We start from the raw sequence: 21,331 nt of genomic DNA, 5'->3' as shown, positions 1-21,331 counted from the left end.
CAGCTGGAAAAGACGCCCAGGGTGGCGGGTTCCTGGCCTCTGTCCTCCCGTTAGCCCTGGATTTTTCCACAGACTTCTGAAGAATAGGTTGGAAGAAAGGGTTAAAGCCTTATAAGGGAAGCAGCCATTGCGGGGCTCTAGGAGGTGGCGAATGTTCCTTCGGCGCCTCCTGGTGCCCCACCCTGATCCCCGGGGTCCCGCACCCTCCCATCCCTGGCCAGGCCTGCCAGCCATAGGGCTGAGGTCCCCTTCTCCTGCGGCAGCAGGCCCTTCTCTTGCACCAATACGGGACCGCCTCCTCCCCCTCTCTCCGCATCCTGTCTACCCCCTCAGCCTCTGATTGGCTGAGCCCCGGGCCCTCTCCACCCCCCACCTCCCCCACCCTCGGTGAAAACTGCGGGCACTGAGCTGGACGCAGCAACTGGAGGCGACGGCGCGTCCCGAGGAAGCTGTAGCAGCGGAGGAACGAGGCCCAGGTGGGAGCGGTGGCTGGGGCGGGGACAGGGGCGCAGGCACAGCCCCCAGCCGCCGGTGCAAGCTCAGCTAACCCGGGGCCTACCCAAACGGTCTGAGTGCGCCCGGGAATGGGCCGCGCAGAGTTTGGCTAGGGGCCTGTTCCCCAGGCGCGGGCGGGAGTGGGAGCCACTGCTGAGCAGGGGCCACGCCGCCCCTCGCCTTCGGGAAGGGGCTCCGGGGCTTTCGCCTGCGGGGGGATGGTGAGGTGCAGAGGAGAATGGGGAGGTAGGGCGCCAGGGATAGCCTTGGGCTCTTCTCTGTATCCAGACGTCCCCAAATTGAGCTTGCAAAGGGAGGTGGGTGGAATTGGGGGTGGAGGGGGAGGCGGATGATGACCCGCCGAAAAGCATCTCTGCCCCGCGACCCCGCGGCAGGTGGGGTGCGGGGCACCGAGGAAAGGGAAACCGCAGTGCCGCGGGCGGGGGCTGGCAGGAAGGCGGGCAGACGGGGGAGGGGAGAGCTGGAAAAGGACGGGGAGGGGTATACCGGTTGCAGTCGAGTCGATTCGGACTCTTAGCGACCCTATGGGGCAGAGTAGAACTGCTCCATAGGGTTTCCAAGGCTGTAAATCTCTACCGAAACAGACTGCCACGTCGTTCTCCCACGGAACGGCTAATGGCTTGCAACTGCCGATCTTTCGGTTAGCAGCCAAGCGCTTAACTACTGCGCCACCAGGGCTTCTTGAGAGGGGGTAGTGGGGCTTCAATTGGAATATAAGTGGAATCCGGGTGGGGCTAGTCGAGCGGGTGCTGGAGAGGGAGGGAGCGCAGAGCCTCTCTGGTCTGCGTGATGGAGACACACGGCAGAGGAAATGAACCCAGACAGCGCCCGTCAACCGCTCTCCCCACTCCCTTTGGCACCACAATCCCCTCCAATCCCATTTCTTCCCTTTTATTGCTCTGGCCTCCGCTCCCACTTCCCCTCCTAAATCCCGAGCCCGCACCCTCCTCAGTGACTCAGTGTCCGAGAATCAAAGCCAGATGCTGACCCCCTTTCCGAAAGCGCTTCTGGATCTGCTAGCGGCAGCAGCTCCGCTGATGGGACGGAGAGGGTTTTGATGGTAGCCGCAGCTGTCGCGGGACCTTAGCCTTGGGCACCGCAGGCCTGAGGGCCCCGGGCCCTGGTCTTGGCAAGGGCGCAACGTGCACACCCGGGCGCAAGCACCAGGCCAGGGCCTTGCGTGTACTCGCAGGCGCACACCCCTCCTGCGGCCTCTGCCCTGCGAGCAGCAATGCGGACGGCTAGGTTATTGCTCTGTGTCACCTCGCTGGGATGTTGGTATAACCTAGGCTGCAAAAACGACAAGACAGAGCGCCTAGGCAGGGAGGCCACTGAAGAGAGGCTGGAAAACTGCAGCCCCAGGAATCCCAGAAAGCTGAGTATTTGGAAGCATCCTTGGTTCATATGCAGTCCAAGAGCACTCTCACTTCCCTCACACACACCCAGGAACACCTCCAGCTCTGTGCCAAGTGCAGGATTATCTGGGAGCACCTAAACCCACGCATACCTGGCATCATCCCTAGCCATGTTGTCTTCTAGAAGGAAGGAAATTAACCTTGGTGGGGCCACTTACCTTGGAGCAGGTATAGTTCCAGATGTTTCTCGTCTTTCTTAATCCCGATCATAACCCTTTGAGTACCTAAGGCTCAGAGCCATTCATTCATTATCTTTTGAGCACCTACTATATGCCAGGAACTGTTCTGGGCATTGGGGATTTTTTTTTTTTTTTCTGAACAAGAACTAAGAAGTCCCTGCCCTCATAGGTAGGACATTTCTGAAGGGGGTTGGGGGTTGTAAAGATAAAGTTTCTTATTCTAAATCACCCAGCTAGTAGGGGCTCATGGCCAGGTATAGACACAGGCCCTTATAGGAGGTATTCTCCCTCTCCACCTCCCCCATCTGCCTGCCGTTTCCCCACAATCCGGTGACAGTGTCACATTCAACGAGGGATGTAGAGGGGGCTTGGATGCCCCACCCATGGACATTATGGCATATCCCCCAGGGGCCCCAGGCTTGGCAGTAAATGTGGGACACTTGCCCCATCTCTTGCTGATTCCCGTCCTGTCCCCACCCCAGATCCAGGGCTGAGCTCCAGGCACCATGAACCCCGCCATCTGCATCGCTCTCCTGCTGACAGGTACTGTGTAAGGCTAAGGCTGGGAGTCCAGCCACACTGGCTTGCTCCTCCTCAGAGAAGCTAGCTTCTTCCTTACAGACAGTGGAGGGGATTGAGGTATAGAGGGCTCTTTTTCGTCCTTAAGTCAGCAATTTCCCCAAACCTAGCTGATCTGAGTGCCTTGGGTGGTTTTTGGAAACACAACTCCCTCAGGCCCACCCCAGCCACTGGATTAAAAAATATATACATATTGCCCACGAGTCTATTCCAACTCATAGCAACCCTAGAGAACATAGTAGAACTGCCCCGCAAGGTTTCCAAGGAGCAGCTGGTGGATTCCAACTGCCGACCTTTTGGTTAGCAGCCTGAGCTCTAAACCACAGCACTACCAGGGCTCCTGCCATTGAATTAGAATCTCCAAATGGGATCCAGGAACCTGGATCTACTCCCAAGACTTCCTGCCCTTGGAACATGCTAGTGGGACCCAGGACTCAAGCAGGCTAGGGAGCGAGGCTAGGGTCTTCAGTGGGGAAGTTGGACTGACCCTTGGGGACCCCTGGGGTGGGAGAAGGGCTCAGAGAGCAGACCCCTGTGACCCCCCTGACTAGGCCCCATCTCTGCTCTTAATGTGGTTAGGAGACCCCCTGCTCCACAGGCTCTTCCTAACTCGGAGGGGGCACTGCTGGTGCCAGTCTTTCAGGTGGCCTGGGGGCAGAAGGTGACAAGCCTGACAGCCTGCCTGGTGAACCAGAGCCTGCGCCTGGACTGCCGCCATGAGAACACCACCACCTTGCCCATCCTGTATGAGTTCAGCGTGACCCGCGAGACCAAGAAACACGTGATCGAAGGCACTTTGGGAGTGCCTGAGCACTCATATCGCACCCGGACCAACCTCACTAGCAAGTATGACATTAAGGTCCTCTACTTAAATGGCTTCACCAACAAGGATGAGGGCACCTATACATGTGAGCTCCGCCTCTCTGGCCAGCCTCTCAGCATCTCCAACAAGAACATCTCAGTCTTCAGAGGTATGGCAAGTACCCAGCAAAACCCACTGAGCTGGAGGAGACAGGCTAGGGAGGGGCAGACTGGTGAGGGCAGCAGGCAGTCCTGGCTGGACTAGAGGGAGAGGGGTCCCACTCCCCTGACGTCCTCCAACTGCTGCCTGGTCCCCTGGGGAACCACTGCCTTCAGCGTGAATGGGGGTCTGAGGAGCTAAGGTGCCAGTCAGAGAGACAGAGTGGTGTTGTAGACACTTCCATCATGACTCTAGGAAAGTCACTTAGCCTCCCCAATCCCCTTCCTCCCCTTCAGGGAAATAGGGACCATAATACCTACTTCCCCACAGTCTTCTTGTGACCATGTCTAGGAAGGATTTATAAGTTGATGTGTGTTCGAAGGAAGGATGATTGGTCCTGTTGATACTTGGTCCCATGATCATCTTGATACCAAGGCAATGCACCTTACTTTGTGCCTGTCCCTACCTAAATGCTGGTCTCTCTTCTTTCCTGTCCTGTCTCCTACCCAATTCTCTCTCCACAGACAAACTGGTCAAGTGTGAGGGCATAAGCCTGCTGGTCCAGAATACTTCATGGCTGCTGCTGCTCCTGCTCTCCCTGCCTCTCCTCCAGGCCATGGATTTCATCTCCCTGTGACGGGTTGTGCCCACAGAGGATACAGGAAGCCACAAGACCTGGTCCAGAGACCCAAGTTCTCTGAGTCGGCTGACCCCCTCCTCCCAGTCCCTCACACACCTCGGGGAGGAATAGGGACCCCACCTCTCATAAGGAACCCCAGTGCTGCATGCCATTATTTACCCACTCCCACTGCCACCCGACCCCCACAGCCCCTCACACCCTCTCTGCACACCACTGGCTGTCTTTTGTACTCTTTGTTCCAGAGCTGCTTCTGTCTGGTTTATTTAGAGTTTATCCTTCCTTTTCTTCTGGAGTTCGTGAAAAGGGAAGCCAGGGTTGGGGAACTAATGGAGAGTGAGAGGATGGGGCAGGGGGGATAGAAAAATAACCAATCCCTGGGGGACCATCCTTGCCCAGTGGGGACCAGAGGCCGTGGAGAGACCTGGGTGAGGAGGGGATGGGGTGTCTGGGGCTGGTACCCGTGTGGTCTATGCTGAGACCATCCCTCAGCAGGCAGGGATGGCACCTGAAGATCCCAGAGGTAAGGACCCCCCCAAGCATTTGTGGCCATCACGTGAGAGAACAGAGCATCTTCCAAAGCATCCTCAACCAAAGCAAAAAAAAAAAAATCCCCTCTTTAAGACCCCGTAGAAATCCCCCAGAGGCCTGGGGCCAGGGGCATAGTTCAGTTAGAAAGCAGATCGCGATGGGAGCAATGCTGATGAGGGGCTGGCTGAAGGGGTAAGAGGCGAGGGCATGTCATCCCTCCCTACCTAAGGAAGCCAGAAATGTGAGCCTACTGTCCTGACCAGCAGTAGAGAAGGTGGCAGAGGAAAACAAGCCCCTCCCTAAGAGCATCCAGAACTCTGACCTGGACCCAAGGAGTCGGGCTGGCTGGAGTCCCAGAGCCCCCCAGAGTCTGGCCCAAGTGTTTCTTCAGGAGGTTCTTTTCTCCCTCCCTCATCAGTGCCAGCCCCTGCTAGCTGGTGCCTGAGCCCCTCAGACAGCCCCCTGCCCCACAGGCCTGGCTTTTCAGGGACCTCTGGGGGCCAGAGGCAGGCCATGGAGTGAGACCCATGGGTGGGACACGCCTTGGGAGGTGAGGTGGCTTTTCCTAACCCCCAGCTCCCCACCAGCAGCCCTGTCCTGTCCTGTGACTGTGTGTAGTGCCACCACAGCTTATGGCATCTCATTGAGGAAAAAGAAAACTGCACAATAAAATCAAGCCTCTGGAATCGACCTCGTGTCCCATCTCTGCTTTGCTCCTCCATCAGCCTAGGCCCGCCTCCCTTTCCTCAGCCAGTGTCTCCATGGGCAGGAGGTCCCACTTGCCACCTTGAAAGTTGGGGAATACTCCCTCTTCCCTGCCTTCCATCAGTTCTTCCTCTCGCCTTGCCTTCTTTCCAACTTCTAGCAGCACCTCAGCCCCCACCTCCACCTCCACCCAGGACCTATGGCTGCATGCTGGGCTTCTTTTCAGGAGAACTAACATTTAATGTTTGCTCAAATAAATGAATGTTCCATCTCTGCTGACTCACCTGGCTAGAACCACAAACTCACCTGCCAATGTATGGGCTGAGCCACATGACACTGACACGAATATGCAAGTGGCTTTGTGCTAACAAGCATTGAGCTGTGTAGGCAGTGTTCTCTTCTCAGACCTGGTTTTCCTTTGGAAATGTCCTCTCAACGTACTTCTTCTTAGAGGGCAAGTACCAGGAGCGTGGAGAGGAAGCATAGGGGGAGGGTGGGGCAGGAAAGGGCATCCATGTCTCCAAGGTCTAAGGGTGAGCATCTCCTTAAATCCAAAAGCAATGGCCAAAGAAAGGACTGAGGACCACCATTCCCTTGGGGGAGGGAGGGAGCGCTAACCCCATCCCTGACCCCCTCCTCTAAAAGTAATGAGTAAAATGTGGATAAGCATTGAAGTCACCCTGGGACTGGGGACTAGAACCGGGCCACAGGGTGGCTCTGAGTTCGAGGTCCTCGTAGGAGTCAGTGAGACAGCCTTCCTGCTTTGCCAGGGACTTTGGAGGGGGAGGGTGGCAACTGCCCAGAGACTGACTCATTTGGTATTTAACACTGGATAGGATGATTCTTTCTGAGCATTTTGCTTAAAGGCCTCAGATCTAAATTTGTGCCACTGGCTCCCACTCTTCTTGCCACCTCCCGTCTATGCCTCTGCCTAGTCAGTGGTCCTATAGTGACCCTGCCCAAAGAACCTGCCCAAAGAGGAAAGGAAAATCCCGTGGTGGAGGAGAACACACTGCCGGTGTGAAAGACTGTCCCTGAGTGAGGTGCCAGTCATTAAGCAGGTGCAATGACTGACACAAGACCCCTCTTATCTGCAATGCTTGGAGCTCGGACTACTCTGGCGAGGAAAGGGGTTTTTTGTTTTTTTAAGTACTTTATTTTATCTTTGTTGTTGAGATCATACACATCAAAAACATACACCAATTCAAGTAATTTTGACATGTTTCATTGACATTGATTACATTCTTCAAGTTGTGCAGCTATTCTCACCTCCTTTTCTGTGTTGTTCCCCCCATTAACGTACTGTCATTGCTCCCCAAGATTCCCATTTAATTTTTCAAGTTACTGTTGTCAATTTGATCCCGTGTACATAGATTTTTTTTTTTTTACATAGATCTTAAAAGAGCATAATGCTCAAGGCAGACATTCTTTACTAGTCAAGCTAAACGATTGTTTGGTTTTAAGACATCAGGGGCTATTTTCCACCTTTTGTTTTGTTTTGTTTCCACTTTTTGGCTATTGTGAACAGTGCTGCAATGAACATTGTTGTAGAGTCTCTGCTTTAAAATCTTTCGGGTATATAGCTAAGAGTGGAATTGCTGGGTCATACGGTAGTTTGGAAACTCTGGTGGCATAGTGGTTAAGAGCTACAGCTGCTAACCAAAAGGTCGGCAGTTCAAATCCATCAGCTGCTCCTTGGAAACCCTCTGGGGCAGTTCTACTCTGTCCCATAGGGTTGACTACGAATCGAATCTACTCGATGGCAACAGGTTTGGTTCGTTTTACGGTTGTTCCAGTTTTAGTTTTTTGAGAAGCCGTCTGTTTTCTACAGTGGCTATATCATTTTGCATTCCCACTAGCAATGATTCCAATCTCCCACATCCTCACCAACATTTATTATTTTATGTTTTTTATTTTTATCTTAGCCACCCTAGTGGAAGTGAAATGGTACTTCACTGTGGTTTTAATTTGCGTCTGTCTGATGGCTAATGACGTTGAGCATCTTTTCATGTGTTTGGTGGCCATTTGCTGAGATGTCTATTCAACTCCTTTGCCCACTTTGCCCTTTGCCCATTTTATGATTGAGTTGTGTTTTTGTTGTTGTCGAAGTTTTATGTATTTTTTGGTTATTAGGTTCTTGTTGGTATATGGTTTCCAAAAATATTCTCCCAGTTGGTAGCTTATCTTTTCACTTTTTTAGTAAAGCCTTTTGCTGAACAAAAGTTTTTAATTTTTGAGGTCCCATTTATTTATTTTGTCTTTTGCTTTTGTTACTGTATCAGAAAATCCATTGTTAAAAGCTAGGCCTGACAGCATTGCCCCTGCTTTTTTTCCTAAGGATTTTAAGGTTTCACTTTGCATATTTAGGTCCTTAATCCATTTTGAATTTTTGTGTACAGCGTGAGGCATGGTTCTTGTTTCTTTTTTCTGCGTGTGGAAACCCAGTTTTCCCAGCACCATTTATTGAAGAGACTCTACTTTCCCCGTTGAAAGGACTTAGCACCCTTGTCAAAAATCAGTTGACCATAGATGTGTGGGTTTATTTCTGAACTCTCAATTCTATTGCATTGGTCTATGTGTCTGTGTGCTCTGGCTAAGACTTCTAATACAATATTGAATAGAAATGATGAGAGCAGGCACCTTGTTTTGTTCCTGATTCCAAGGATAAAACTCTCAGTCCTTTTCCATTAAGTATGATGTTGTCCCTTGGAATTCATATATGCCCTGAATCATATTGAGGAATTTCCCTTCTATTTGAATCTTCTTGAGGGTTTTCATCAAGAATACCCATTGGATTTTATCAAATGCCTTTTCTGCATTCATAGAGATGATTATGTGTCTCTTTTGTTCTACTGCTGTGGTGTATTACGTTGATTGATTTTCTAATTGTAAAAAGGGCTTGTGGAAGTCAGAGGTCCTCTAACTTCATGAGCGGGGAGGAGAATCATTATCAGGCTCAACAGCCCAAGGTTGATTAATATGAGATGGAAGTCAAACATGCCTCCACTCTCCAAACTTCTACCAATTCTGACATTAGCCATCCCTCCCACAGAACTCTCTACTTCTTTGCTGGGTTCAATAATTTGTTGCAATGGCACACAGAACTCACAGATAACAATTGTTTATGGTGTTTATTAGGGTAGTAACAGGTTACCACTTGGAATCAGGATCAACAGGTTACAACTCAGGATCAAGAACAGAGAGCACGTAGGCAAATTCTCCCTTCTTCAGGGCAAGACAGTTCTCTCAGTTACTCTCAGCCATGCCGGGCTCATCTCAGCCCCCTGAAGGCAAGCTTTTCTTGGCCCCCTCAGGATAGGCTTTCTCTTTTGGCGCTCAGACCTCAGGCCCTTGGCCTGGCCTCTGACCTGCTCCAGCAACTGCTAAAAAGCTCTTTTAGCTCTGCCAGTAAGTGCCCAGAGGCATCCCACTCCACCAGCAAACCTCCTGCCTGAAGGCACTCGGCTCTCTCACTCCGTAGGTGAGCACACCCACTGTAGCTGTCTTGGTTGGTGGATCTGGAAGCAACAGCTCATCCTCGTGTGGAGCCAAACTTGGCCTCCACGTTACTCTCCTATTGGTCCTCCTCCATCCACTTCCATGTGTTCCCCTACCCCCAAGTGTTCCCTTTGCCAGGCAGAAATGCTCTCCGTGAGTCTTCACAGGATAAGAGTCTCCTGGAAGGGTGGGGCAAGTTCTAGGACTGAGAGCCCTGGGCAGGAAGGCAAGCCCACCTTTCTCTGGAGGCCTCCTGGATTTACTGGAAGAGGGCTGGTTTTGGTAGGACTTTTGGAAGGACTTCCAGTCCCAACATTTCCTCATCTGTAAATGAGGAAATGATTTACTTTTAACTTTGATTTCCTTCTTTCACATGTGAAGACATGCCCTTCACAACACCAAAGCTGCAAATAGAGAGAGGAGATCGGTATCGTGCTGAGAAGGTGGAGGATGCGTCCCACAGGTCTTCTGGAAACTGTATGAATTTGTTGGCTAGTGAAAATCCCTGAATCTCCTTAAGGCAATTCCGTTGCCTTTCAGGGGAGTCCCTACATGTCGGAGAGACCCTTACACTGTGCCTCTGTAAATATTCCTCTGTCTCAATGGACAATTCAATCCAGAAATGGCAGTGTGGAGAGGGGCTTCAGAAGGTAGAGGCTTAGATAGTTGAAAGGTGACATGAAAGGGGTGAGGAGGGGTGGGGAGGAGGCTAATAGGGTATGGTCTGGGCCATGTGTACAGGGACCAGGGCTGACCCCAGCGCTCTTTATAACTAAGTGACTAGCTCCTCTTCTTTCTCAGTGAACTCACAAATTAGAACTGGAATATGTGGTCCAGCATCTTTGCAGCAGATGTGCCTATGTGGCTAAGTTGTAGCCAATGAAGCATAAGCGCAAAATGGTATGTGTAACTTCTATGAAGTGCTCTTAAAGGGAAAAGGCATGCCTTTCTCACCCTTTCACCTTTCTGCAGACTAGAATGTGAGTTGTAATCAACCCGATGGCTATGTGTTTTGGGTTTGGAAAGTGCTTTGGGAATATATATGTAGGGTACCTTTGCCAGGATAGAAGGCTTCCCCAAGGAGGAGTCCTGAGTAGGTGTTAGCACAAAATATAAACTATTTTGTAAGCAGATTACAAAGAAAGTAATTTTATTTCTTCTCTATCCTGCAAAACTTGGATAGAGGGAGTGGAAGCCACTGTGAGTTTAATCTGAGGACAGGCCTTAGCCCTCCCTACAGTATCTCACAACTGCTGGTTGATAGAACAACTCTCAGGGCATACAGGCCCAACATCAGGTTCTCTGATTCATCCAATATTCATTCATTTACTCAGTGTTCATTCCATACCAGGCCCTGTGCAGGACAATGAGAACAGAGCAGTGAATGGCACAGACAAGTTCCTGCCCTGTCTTCACTATCTAGGTCTGCTATAACAGAAATATCACAAGTGAATGGCTTTAACAAACAGGAATTTATTTTCTCACAGTTTTGGAGGCTAGAAGTCCAAATTCAGGGTGCCAGCTCTAGGGGAAGGCTTTCTTTCTCTGCCGGCTCTGGAGGAAGGTCCTTGTCTCTTCTGAGATTCTGCTCCTGGGCAATCTTCATGTGGTGTGGTGTGTCTCTTCCCCATCTTTCTTACTCGCTTGCTTGTTTAATCTCTTTTATAGCTCTAAAAAGATTGACTCAAGATATGCCCTACACTAATCCTGCCTCATTAACATGAGAAAGACAACACATTCCCAGATGGGGTTATAACCACAGGCATAGAGGTTAGGATTTATAACACATATTTTGGGGGGACATAATTCAATCCATAACACCCCCCAATAAAACTTATGTTCTAGAGCAGATGATGGACATTAATAAGCAAGTAAACCAATAAATAACTAAGCTATTAAGGACTGGGATCATTTATATGCAGGGAGTGGTAGAGGATAACGGTCAGCACTTTAGAAGGATGATCAGGCAGCGCCTGAGGAGGTAGCATTTGAGCTGAGAACTGAAAGATGAAAAAAATCTTTTTGAAAGAGCTGCAGGAAACACAACAGCAAGGACCAGCTCAAGGCGCTTAGAGGAGGAGTGGGATGACGTCATTGAAGAGGTAGGCAAGAGCCAGATCCCACAGTGCCCTGGAAGTTGTTATGGATTGAACTGTGTTCCCCAAAAATGTGTATCAACTTGGCTAGGCCATGATTCTCGGTATTATGTGATTGTCCACCATTTTGTGATCTGGTATGATTATCATATGTGTTGTAAATCCTAACTTCTATGATGCTAATGAGGCAGGATTAGAGGCAGTTATGTCAATGAAGCAGAACTCAATCTACAGATTAGGTTGTATCTTGAGTCAATCTCTTTTGAGACATAAAAAAGAGAATTGAGCAGAGAGGAGAAGGACTTCATGCCACCAAGAAAGAAGTTCCAGGAGTAGAGCATGTTATTTGACCCAGGGTCCCTGCAGTGAGAAGCTCCTAGACCAGGGGAAGATTGATGACATGGACATTCCCCCAGTACCGACAGAGAAAGCCTTCCCTGGGAGCTGACACCCTGAATTAAGACTTCTAGCCTCCGAGACTGTGAGAGAATAAATTTGTTTGTTAAAGCCATCCATTGTGGTACTTCTGCTATAGTAGCACTAGATAACTAAGACAGAGGTCATGGTGAAGAGTTTGAATTTTACTCCAAGGTCAACAGAAGTACCAGCAGAAAAAGAGCTAAAATAGTTGAGAGTGGTTTTTGGGAAGTAGAATTTAGGATGGGAGGAGATGCAGTAACAGACCTCTGTTACATTATAAGCCTCTGAGTACTTTTGGCTATATGAACATATTAGTTTGCTAAACAATATAAATCAAATATATTTAAAGAAATACTTTAATACTGGCCCAAAAAAAACTTTCTTTCTGATGGTTTAGATGCAGGGGTATAAGAGAAAGGGAGAAGGAATCCAAGATGATCTTCGGGTTTTTGCTTGAACAATGATTGGATGGTGATATCATTTGTTGAGATAGAAAAGGCTGGGGGGAAATTAGGTGAGGAAACCGACCAAAAACCAAAGCCATTGCTGTCGAGTGGCTTCTTCCCTTGAGCCTCCAGATAAAAGCCCAGCCAGGCCAACACCTTGATTTTAGCCTTGCGAAACCCAGGCTGTAGAACCAGCCAAGCCCACCTGGAGTTCCAATCTATAGAACTGTGAGGTAATAAATGGGTGCTGGTGTTTTTCTTAAACAGCTTTATTGAAATATAATTCACTTAACATACTATTTGCCAATTTAAAGTGTACAGTCTATTTCAAAACATTTTCATCACCTCAAAAGGAAACCTCGTATACATTAGCTGTCAGCCTTCTACTCCCCAGCTCTACCCCAGCCCTAAGCAACCACTAATCTACATTCTGTCATTTCTCTATCTGGACTTTGATATGAATGGAATCACGTAATATGTGATCTTTTGTGACTAGCTTCTTTTACTCAGCAATGAGTATTGTTTTAAGCCACTAAGTTTGCGGGAATGTGCTATGCAGCAATAGAAAACTATCATGATGGGGAAGGAAACATACCAGAGAAATGTAATAGAAATGCAAAGCAGTACTGAGTGTATCCATCTGAGGTTCGTGGTCATGAATATAAAGTAGACCTAACTGAGTGATTTTTCCCTGCTACCATTCATCTGGAAACCCTGGTGGCGTAGTGGTTAAGTGCTACGGCTGCTAATCAAAGGCTTGGCAGTTTGAATCCACCAGGCGATCCTTGGAAACTCTATGGGACAGTTCTACCCTGTCCTATAGGGTCGCTATGAGTTGGAATCGACTCGATGGCGCTGGGTTTGCTTGGTTTGGTTTATCATTCATCTGCCTGGAATAGGCACAGAGGGATGGATAAGACAGCCTCAGCAAGGATCCAGGTTTTTCCATGCAAGAGCAGCAGAGAGAAAGAAGGGCAAAAGAATTGAGGAAGTTGGCAAAGGGGAGATTTTAATGAGGCATTATAGAATCTAAACTGGGTAAAGGTGTGAAGATGTCAATGGGTGGTACAGATTATGGAAAGTAAGAAAGTAGAGGAAAAGAAGTAAAAAAACTGACAGGCCAGAGGGTTGGATGGATCATCCATCACATGGTGACTGAAGTTACTACGAATGATAGCAGGAAGAGGGGCGGAGAGGAAGACAACAGACAGGAGCTAGCTGCTAATGAGAAAGACGAAGAGACTTGAAGCCAGATAATGATAGTAATAAGGAAGGGTGACGACGGAATAACAAAATGGCAGGAGCTTCAGAGAACAGGAGTGTTTGAAGGAAGGCGGAAGGGAGCAGAACACTGTTTCACCACCTGACACTGAGGTACGTGGAGTAAGAATAAAAATAGGCTCCACTTATAAGGACTTTAGGGGAAATGGTGTGCTCAGGAGACAGCGAGTTTCTTTAAGGCAAGGAGATCAAGGGCATCTTTAGAGAAAATGTTGAGGACAAAGTGAAGCTTGTTTACCTCAAAGAAGTACCTGGTCATGAGAGGGTGTGGGAGGACAGGGTGAGCTGGAGAGTTGGCTCAGATGAGGAGATGCGATGTGAGAGACATAGTGATAATGGATTACTTAGACTCTCTGGCCTTCTGGTGACTGAGATAGGCAGAGTGGCATGACAGTCAGTTCAGTCAGTCACTGAGGAAAGATGGTAATCAGTTTACACTAAGGGACTTAGTCCCTCCCTCTGGGGACAGCTGCACCATCCCATGGCGTGGTCAGCTGAGGGAGGGGCCTGCTCTCAGGCAGCTTAAGCCTTGGAACAGTCTGAGGAGACTGCACCCTACTGTGTGGGCCTTCTGGAGTGGCTCCATTACTTACCACAGGTGTGATGAAACCTCTTTGAGCCTCTAGATCCTGTGATAAGAGGCATCACCACAGCTCTGGGCTCAGACTTTGGAGCTATAAAGTTTTCTGCCATCTAGACCTGAGTTGTCCAGTATGGTAGCCACTTGCCACATGTGACTATTTAAATTTAAGTTAATTAAAATTAAGTAAGATTAAGCATTTAGTTCCTCAGTCACACTAGCCAAATGTGGCTTTTTAAATTTAAATCAATTATATTAAATAAAAATTAAAACTCCATTCCTCAGTCACACCGTTGTTGTTAATTGCCACCCAGTCAGCTCTGACTCATGATGACCTTAAATACAACAGAATAAAATGTTGCCTGGTCCTTCGCCATCTTCATGATTATTTGAGTCCATAATAGCCACATTTTAAGTACTCAATAGCCACATCACATGTGACTAGTGGTTGCCATATTGGACAGAGCACAAAAAATTTCCAAAATCACAGAAAGTTCTATTGGACAGAGCTGCATTAGCCCATGGATATGGATTTTTTTCAACCACTGTCCTTATGAGGCAGAGCTGTTCATCAGAGACTAAACTCATGAAGGGGAGGCAGAACAAGAAGGCCCCTATAAGAAGACCCCTCAGCCTGGCTCGCTAAGGCAAAGGTCAGCTTACTTTCAGCTCCAGGAATTCTCTGAGTATACCAACATCTCAGAGCCGAGAGCACAGTGGCATGAGGGACAGGGAGAGGAAAGTTTCTTCTCACCTCTAGTCTAGGGCCAGCCCCACTCCATTCTTTATTTCCTGCCCCAGCTTGATTGACAGTAGAAAGTCCATTTCCTTCAGGGAAACACAGACACACCACCACCCATACGGCTGTGTCATGCCTCTAACCCTTAACAAGACACTCACTCATAACACAAGTCAAATCAGTACATTCCAAAATGTCCATCTTAGCCAGTTATGTGGGAAATCAAGAGGCCTGTGGGGTGTCTCTAGTCCATCCCAATCCTTTTCACATTCTATCCCTCAGATGAGGCAAAGCTCCCACCTCCTGCCCACCCCAGTCCTCTCTGTCTCACTTCTCATTTCTGCACACAGCACTTGAAACTCACACAGACATGGGAAGGCAAAGAAACGCTTTTCTCCCCCACTGCCTCCTAAAAAGCAAGAAGCCTAAAAAACAATTCCCATTGAACCACACTTAACTTTCCTCTCAGATCAGTGGTGGGTACTTGCTCTACATTGAAAAGTCCTTTGTAGTGATTTCCCAAAGCCAACCATCAGTCCCAAGGTAAATGGAAGTCTTTCTCCCTCTTTAAAAGCTGAAACTGCTTATAAGTTTTTTTTTTTAATAATTTTTATTGTGCTTTAAGTGAAAGTTTACAAATCAAGTCAGTCTCTCACACAAAAACCCATATACACCTTGCTACACACTCCCAATTACTCTCCCCCTGAGACACTCTGCTCTCTCCCTCCACTCTCTCTTTATGTGTCCATTTCCCTAGCTTCTAACCCCCTCCACCCTCTCATCTCCCCTCCAGGCAGGAGATGCCAACATAGTCTCAAGTGTCCACCTGATCCAAGAAGCTCACTCCTCATCAGCATCCCTCTCCAACCCATTGTCCAGTCCAATCCATGTATGAAGAGTTGGCTTCGGGAATGGTTCCTGTCCTGGGGCAACAGAAGGTCTGGGGGCCATGACCACCAGGGTCCTTCCAGTCTCAGTCAGACCGTTAAGTCTGGTCTTATGAGAATTTGGGGTCTGCATCCCACTACTCTCCTGCTCCCTCAGGGATTCTCTGTTGTGTTCCCTGTCAGGGCAGTCATCGGTTCTAGCCGGGCACCATCTAGTTCTTCTGGTCTCAGGATGATGTAGTCTCTGGTTCATGTGGCCCTTTCTGTCTCTTAGGCTCGTAATCACGTTGTGTCCTTGGTGTTCTTCATTCTCCTTTGATCCAGGTGGCTTGAGACCAATTGATGCATCTTAGATGGCTGCTTGCTAGCGTTTAAGATCCCAGACGCCACTCTTCAAAGTGGAATACAGAATGTTTTGCCAATAGATTTTATTATGCCCATTGACTTAGATGTCCCCTGAAATCATGACCCCCAAACCCCTGCCCCTGCTACACTGTCCTTCAAAGCATTCAGTTTATTCAGAAAACTTCTTTGTTTTTGGTTTAGTCCAATTGTGCTGACCTCCCCTGTATTGTGTGGTGTCTTTCCCTTCACCCAAAGTAGTTCTTATCTACTACCTAATTAGTGAAAACCCCTCTCCCACCTTCCCTCCCTGCCCCCTCTCATAACCACAAAAGAATGTTTTCTTCTCAGTTTAAACTATTTCTCAAGTTCTTATAATAGTGGTCTTATACAATATTTGTCCTTTTACAACTGACTAATTTCATTGAGCATAATGCCTTCCAGGTTCCTCCATGTGATGAAATGTTTCACAGATTCATCACTGTTCTTTATCGATGTGTAGTATTCCATTGTGTGAATATACCATAATTTATTTATCCATTCATCCATTGATGGGCACCTTGGTTGCTTCCATCTTTTTGCTATTGTAAACAGTGCTGCAATAAACATGGGTGTGCATATATCTGTTCGTGTAAAGGCTCTTATTTCTCTAGGATATATTCCAAGGAGTGAGATTGCTGGATCGTATGGTAGTTCTATTTCCAATTTTTTAAGGAAGCGCCAAATCGATTTCCAAAGTGGTTGTACCATTTGACATTCCCACCAGCAGTGTAGAAGTGTTCCAATCTCTCCACAACCTCTCCAACATTTATTCTTTTGTGTTTTTTGGATTAATGCCAGCCTTGTTGGAGTGAGATGAAATCTAATTCTAGTTTTGATCTGCATTTCTCTAATGGCTAATGATCGTGAACATTTCCTCATATATCTGTTAGCTACCTGAATGTCTTCTTTAGTGAAGTGTCTATTCATTTCTTTTGCCCATTTTTTAATTGGGTTATTTGTCTTTTTGCAGTTGAGTTTTTGCAGTATCATGTAGATTTTAGAGATCAGGCGCTGATCAGGAATGTCATAGCTAAAAACTTTTTCCCAGTCTCTAGGTAGTCTTTTTACTCTTTTGGTGAAGTCTTTGGATGAGCATACATGTTTGATTTTTAGGAGCTCCCAGTTATCTAGTTTTTCTTCCGTGTTCTTAATAATGTTTTGTATACTGTTTACGCCATGTATTAGGGCTCCTAACGTTGTCCCTATTTTTTCTTCCATGATCTTTATCGTTTTAGATTTTATATTTAGGTCTTTGATCCATTTTGAGTTAGTTTTTGTGCATGGAGTGAGGTATGGGTCTTGTTTCATTTTTTTGCAGATGGATATCCAGTTATGCCAGCATCATTTGTTAAAAAGACTGTCTTTTCCCCATTTAACTGTTTTGGGGCCTTTGTCAAATATCAGCTGCTCATATGTGGATGGATTATGTTTGGATTCTCAATTCTGTTCCATTGGTCCATGTATCTGTTGTTGTACCAGTACCAGGCTGTTTTGACTACTGTGGCGGTATAATAGGTTCTAAAAACAGGTAAAGTAAAGCCTCCCACTTTGTTCTTCTTTTTCAGTAATGCCTTATTTATCCGGGGCCTCTTTCCCTTCCATACGAAATTGGTGATTTGTTTCTCCATCTCATTAAAGAATGTCATTGGGATTTGGATGGGAATTGCATTAAATGTATAGATGGCTTTCGGTAGAATAGACATTTTTATAATGTTAAGTCTCCCTATCCATGAGCAAGAGCAAAGTGTGTTCTTCCACTTATGTAAGTCTCTTTTGGTTTCTTGCAGAAGTGTACTGTAGTTTTCTTTGTATAAGTCTTCTACATCTCTGGTAAGATTTATTCCTAAGTATTTTATCTTCTTGGGGGCTACTGTAAATGGCATTGACTGGGTGATTTCCTCTTAGATGTTCTTTTTGTTGGTGTTGCGGAATCCAACTGATTTTTGTATGTTTATCTTGTATCCCGACACTCTGCTGAACTCTTCTATTAGTTTCAGTAGTTTTCTGGAGGATTCCTTAGGGTTTTCTGTGTAGAAGATCATGCCACCTGCAAATAGAGATACTTGTAGTTCTTCCTTGCCAATGTGGATGCCCTTTATTTCTTTATCTAGCCTAATTGCTCTGGCTAGGACTTCCAGCACAATGTTGAATAAGAGTGGTGATAAAGGGCATCCTTGTCTGGTTCCCGATCTCAATGGGAATGTTTTCAGGCCCTCTCCATTTAGGGTGATGTTGGCTGTTGGCTTTGTATAAATGCCCTTTATTATGTTGAGAAATTTTCCTTGTATTCCTATTTTGCTGAGAATTTTTATCATGGATGCCTTTTCTACATCAATTGATAAAATCATGTGATTCTTGTCTTTTGTTTTATTTATGTGGTGGATTACATTAATTGTTAATTGTTTATTTATGTGGTGGATTACATTAATTGTTAATTCTTTCAATTGTTTTTCTGTTTTCTATTTCATTTAGTTCAGCTCTAATTTTTATTATTTGTTTTCTTCTGGTGTCTGTGGGTTTCTTTTGTTGTTCTCTTTCTATTTGTTCAAGTTGTAGGGATAGTTCTTTGATTTTGGCCCTTTCTTCTTTTTGGATGTGTGCATTTATTGATATAAATTGGCCTCTGAGCACTGCTTTTGCTGTGTCCTGAAGGTTCTGACTGGAAGTGTTTTCATTCTCATTGGATTCTATGAATTTCTTTATTCCATCCTTCATGTTTTCTATAATCCAGTCTTTTTTGAGCAGGGTATTGTTCAGTTTCCAAGTATTTGATTTCTTTTCCCTGCTTTTCCTTTTATTGATTTCCACTTTTATGGCCTTATGGTCAGAGAAGATGCTTTGTAATATTTCCATGTTTTGGATTCTGCTAAGGCTTGCTTTATGACCTAATATGTGATCTAATCTAGAGAATGTTCCATGTGCACTAGAAAAAAAGTATACTTGGTTACTGTCGGGTGGAGTGTTCTGTATATGTCTACGAGGTCAAGTTGGTTGATTGTGGCATTTAGATCTTTCATGTCTTTATTGAGCTTCTTTCTGGATGTCCTGTCCTTCACCGAAAGTGGTGTGTTGAAGTCTCCTACTATTATTGTGGAGCTGTCTATCTCACTTTTCAATGCCGATAGAGTTTGTTTTATGTAACTTCCAGCCCTGTCATTGGGTGCATAAATATTTAATATGGTTATATCTTCTTGGTGTATTGTCCCTTAAATCATTATATAGTATCCTTCCTTATCCTTTCTGATGGATTTAACTTTGAAGTCTATTTTGTCAGAAATTAATATTGCCACTCCTGCTCTTTTTTGATTGTTGTTTGCTTGATATATTTTTTTCCATCCTTTGAGTTTTAGTTTGTTTGTGTCTCTAAGTCTAAGGTGTGTCTCTTATAGGCAGCATATAGACGGATCTTGTTTTTTAATACATTCTGCCACTCTCTGTCTCTTTATTGGTGCATTTAGTCCATTTACATTCAGGGTAATTATGGATAGGTATGAATTTAGTGCTGTCATTTTGATCTTTTTTTGTGTGTTGACAGCTTCTTTTTCCCACTTGATTTTACGTGCTGAGTAGATTTTCTTTATATATTGTCCTTTCCTTATATTTGTTGTTGTTTATTTTGTTTCTGCTGAGTTTGTATTCTTCCCTTGTATTTTATTTTGATGAGTAGGATAATTTGTCTCCTTTGTGGTTACCTTATTATTTACCCTTATTTTTCTAAATTTATAACTAACTTTTATTTCTTTGTATTGCCATATCTTCCTCTCCATATGGAAAGTGTATGATTACATTTCTTAGTCCCTCTTTATTATTTTAATGTTGTCATCTTTTATATAATAACATCACCGTTACCCTATGTTGGGCTTTTTTTTTTTTTAATCTTGCTTTTTTTTTTTCCCTGTCTGGGTTGACTTCTGGTTGCTCTGCCCAGTGTTCTAGTCTTGGGTCAATACCCGATATTATCGATTTTCTAACCAAAGAACTCCCTTTAGTATTTCTTGTAGTTTTGGTTTGTTTTTTACGAATTCCCTCAACTTGTATTTATCTGGAAATGTCTTAATTTCACCTTCATATTTAAGAGACAGTTTTGATGGATATATGATTCTTGGCAGGCAATTTTTTTCCTTCAATTTTTTAAATATGTCATCCCATTGCCTTCTTGCCTGTGTGGTTTCTGCCAAGTAGTCCGAGCTTATTCTTATTGGCTCTCCCTTGTAGGTGACTTTTCTTTTATCCCTCGCTGCTCTTATAATTGTCTCTTTATCTTTGGTTTTGGCAAGCGTGATTATAATATGTCTTGGTGACTTTCCTTTACGATCTACCTTATGTGGAGTTCGATGAGCATCTTGGATAGATATCTTCTCATCTTTCACAATATCAGGGAAGTTTTCTACCAACAAATCCTCAACAATTTTCTCTGTATTTGCTGTTATCCCTCCCTGTTCTGGTACTCCAATCACTCGTAGGTTATTTCTCTTGATAGAGTCCCACATGATTCTTAAGGTTTCTTCATTGTTTTAAATTCTTTTATCTGATTTTTCTTCAAATGTATTAGTGTCAAGTGATTTATCTTCGAGTTCAGAAATTCTATCTTCTACTTGCTCAATTCTGCTCCTCTGACTTTCTATTGAGTTATCTAATCCTGTAATTTTATTGTTAATCTTCTGAATTTCTGATTGCTGTCTGTCTATGGATTTTTCCAGCTTATTAAACTTCTCATTATGTTCCTGAATAATCTTTCTGATTTCTTCAGTTGCTTTATCTGTGTGTTCCTTGGCTTGTTCTGCGCATTGCCTCATTTCCTTCCTGATGTCTTGAAGGGTTCTGTATATTAAACTTTTGTATTCTGTATCTGGTAATTCCAGGAATGCACTTTCATCTAAAAGATCCCTGGATTCTTTGTTTTGAGAGCCTGTTGAGGTGATCATGGTCTGTTTCTTTATGTGACTCAATATTGACTCTTGTCTCCGAGCCATCTAGAAGTTCTTGTATTAGTTTACGTTTGCTTACTGTGTCGTAGCTGCTTGCTTTGTTTTGTTTTGGTATACCCCTATGGGTTGCTTGAGTAAGCCAGCTTGATTATTTTCGCCTTTGGAGCTCTGGTGTCCTATCCCCAGCTGGCTAGACCTGTTATCAGGTATATCAGTCTAAGAGTCCATTCAGTTTTATTATATGAATTCAGCTCAGATTTCCAGGTAGCTGATATCAAGTGTGTGGTACAGCCTCTGTCCTACACTCTTAGAGGGGCAGGGGCGATTGGCGTATATACCCGTATCTGATTGCAGCAGGGGGTCACACTCTGAACAAGGCAGGGGCCTGAGAACCGACCCCCAAGTGTCTCTGAGGAAAATGCATCTCTGTTCCCTACAGCGTGCTGGTGGGTGGGCTCTGCAGATGGACCATGGGCACCCAAAGTTTTTGTTGTAAGGACCAGGAGGTACCAGTTATCCCTGGACCCCTGTCGTGGGTGGCTGGGCAAT

At 45.8% G+C, this 21,331-nt stretch overlaps 2 protein-coding genes across 3 annotated transcripts in view; both read left to right on the top strand.

Moving 5' to 3' along the window:
• The first annotated feature begins 384 nt into the window (after positions 1 to 384).
• THY1 (Thy-1 cell surface antigen) lies at positions 385 to 5,732 on the top strand. Its single transcript, XM_049856747.1, has 4 exons — positions 385 to 476; positions 2,593 to 2,653; positions 3,325 to 3,660; positions 4,175 to 5,732. The coding sequence occupies exons 2-4, from the start codon at positions 2,617 to 2,619 to the stop codon at positions 4,285 to 4,287; spliced, it is 486 nt and encodes a 161-aa protein (XP_049712704.1). The 5' UTR covers positions 385 to 476; positions 2,593 to 2,616; the 3' UTR covers positions 4,288 to 5,732.
• Positions 5,733 to 5,873: 141 nt separating this feature from the next.
• USP2 (ubiquitin specific peptidase 2) overlaps positions 5,874 to 21,331 on the top strand; it is a 59,875-nt gene continuing 44,417 nt past the window's right edge. The window contains exons 1-2 of one of the 2 annotated variants that reach the window (XM_049856743.1): positions 5,874 to 9,498; positions 9,823 to 9,921. The gene's annotated coding sequence lies outside the window, so the exon portion shown is untranslated. Of the gene's footprint in view, positions 9,672 to 9,822; positions 9,922 to 21,331 lie in introns of both variants that reach the window. The other variant, XM_049856742.1, reaches the window with a different exon arrangement.

The sequence above is a fragment of the Elephas maximus genome, chromosome 17, assembly GCF_024166365.1.
Source record: "Elephas maximus indicus isolate mEleMax1 chromosome 17, mEleMax1 primary haplotype, whole genome shotgun sequence".
In the NCBI taxonomy this organism is placed as follows: Eukaryota; Metazoa; Chordata; class Mammalia; order Proboscidea; family Elephantidae; genus Elephas; species Elephas maximus.
This window is presented reverse-complemented; position numbering and strand designations above follow the sequence as displayed.

Excerpts from the sequence above, each read along its gene's own strand:
- THY1 (XM_049856747.1), top strand. The coding sequence starts at position 2,617 with ATGAACCCCGCCATCTGCATCGCTCTCCTGCTGACAG. Across the intron at positions 2,654-3,324 it reads CATCGCTCTCCTGCTGACAG|TCTTTCAGGTGGCCTGGGGG; the intron begins GTACTGTGTAAG and ends TGCTGGTGCCAG. Across the intron at positions 3,661-4,174 it reads GAACATCTCAGTCTTCAGAG|ACAAACTGGTCAAGTGTGAG; the intron begins GTATGGCAAGTA and ends CTCTCTCCACAG.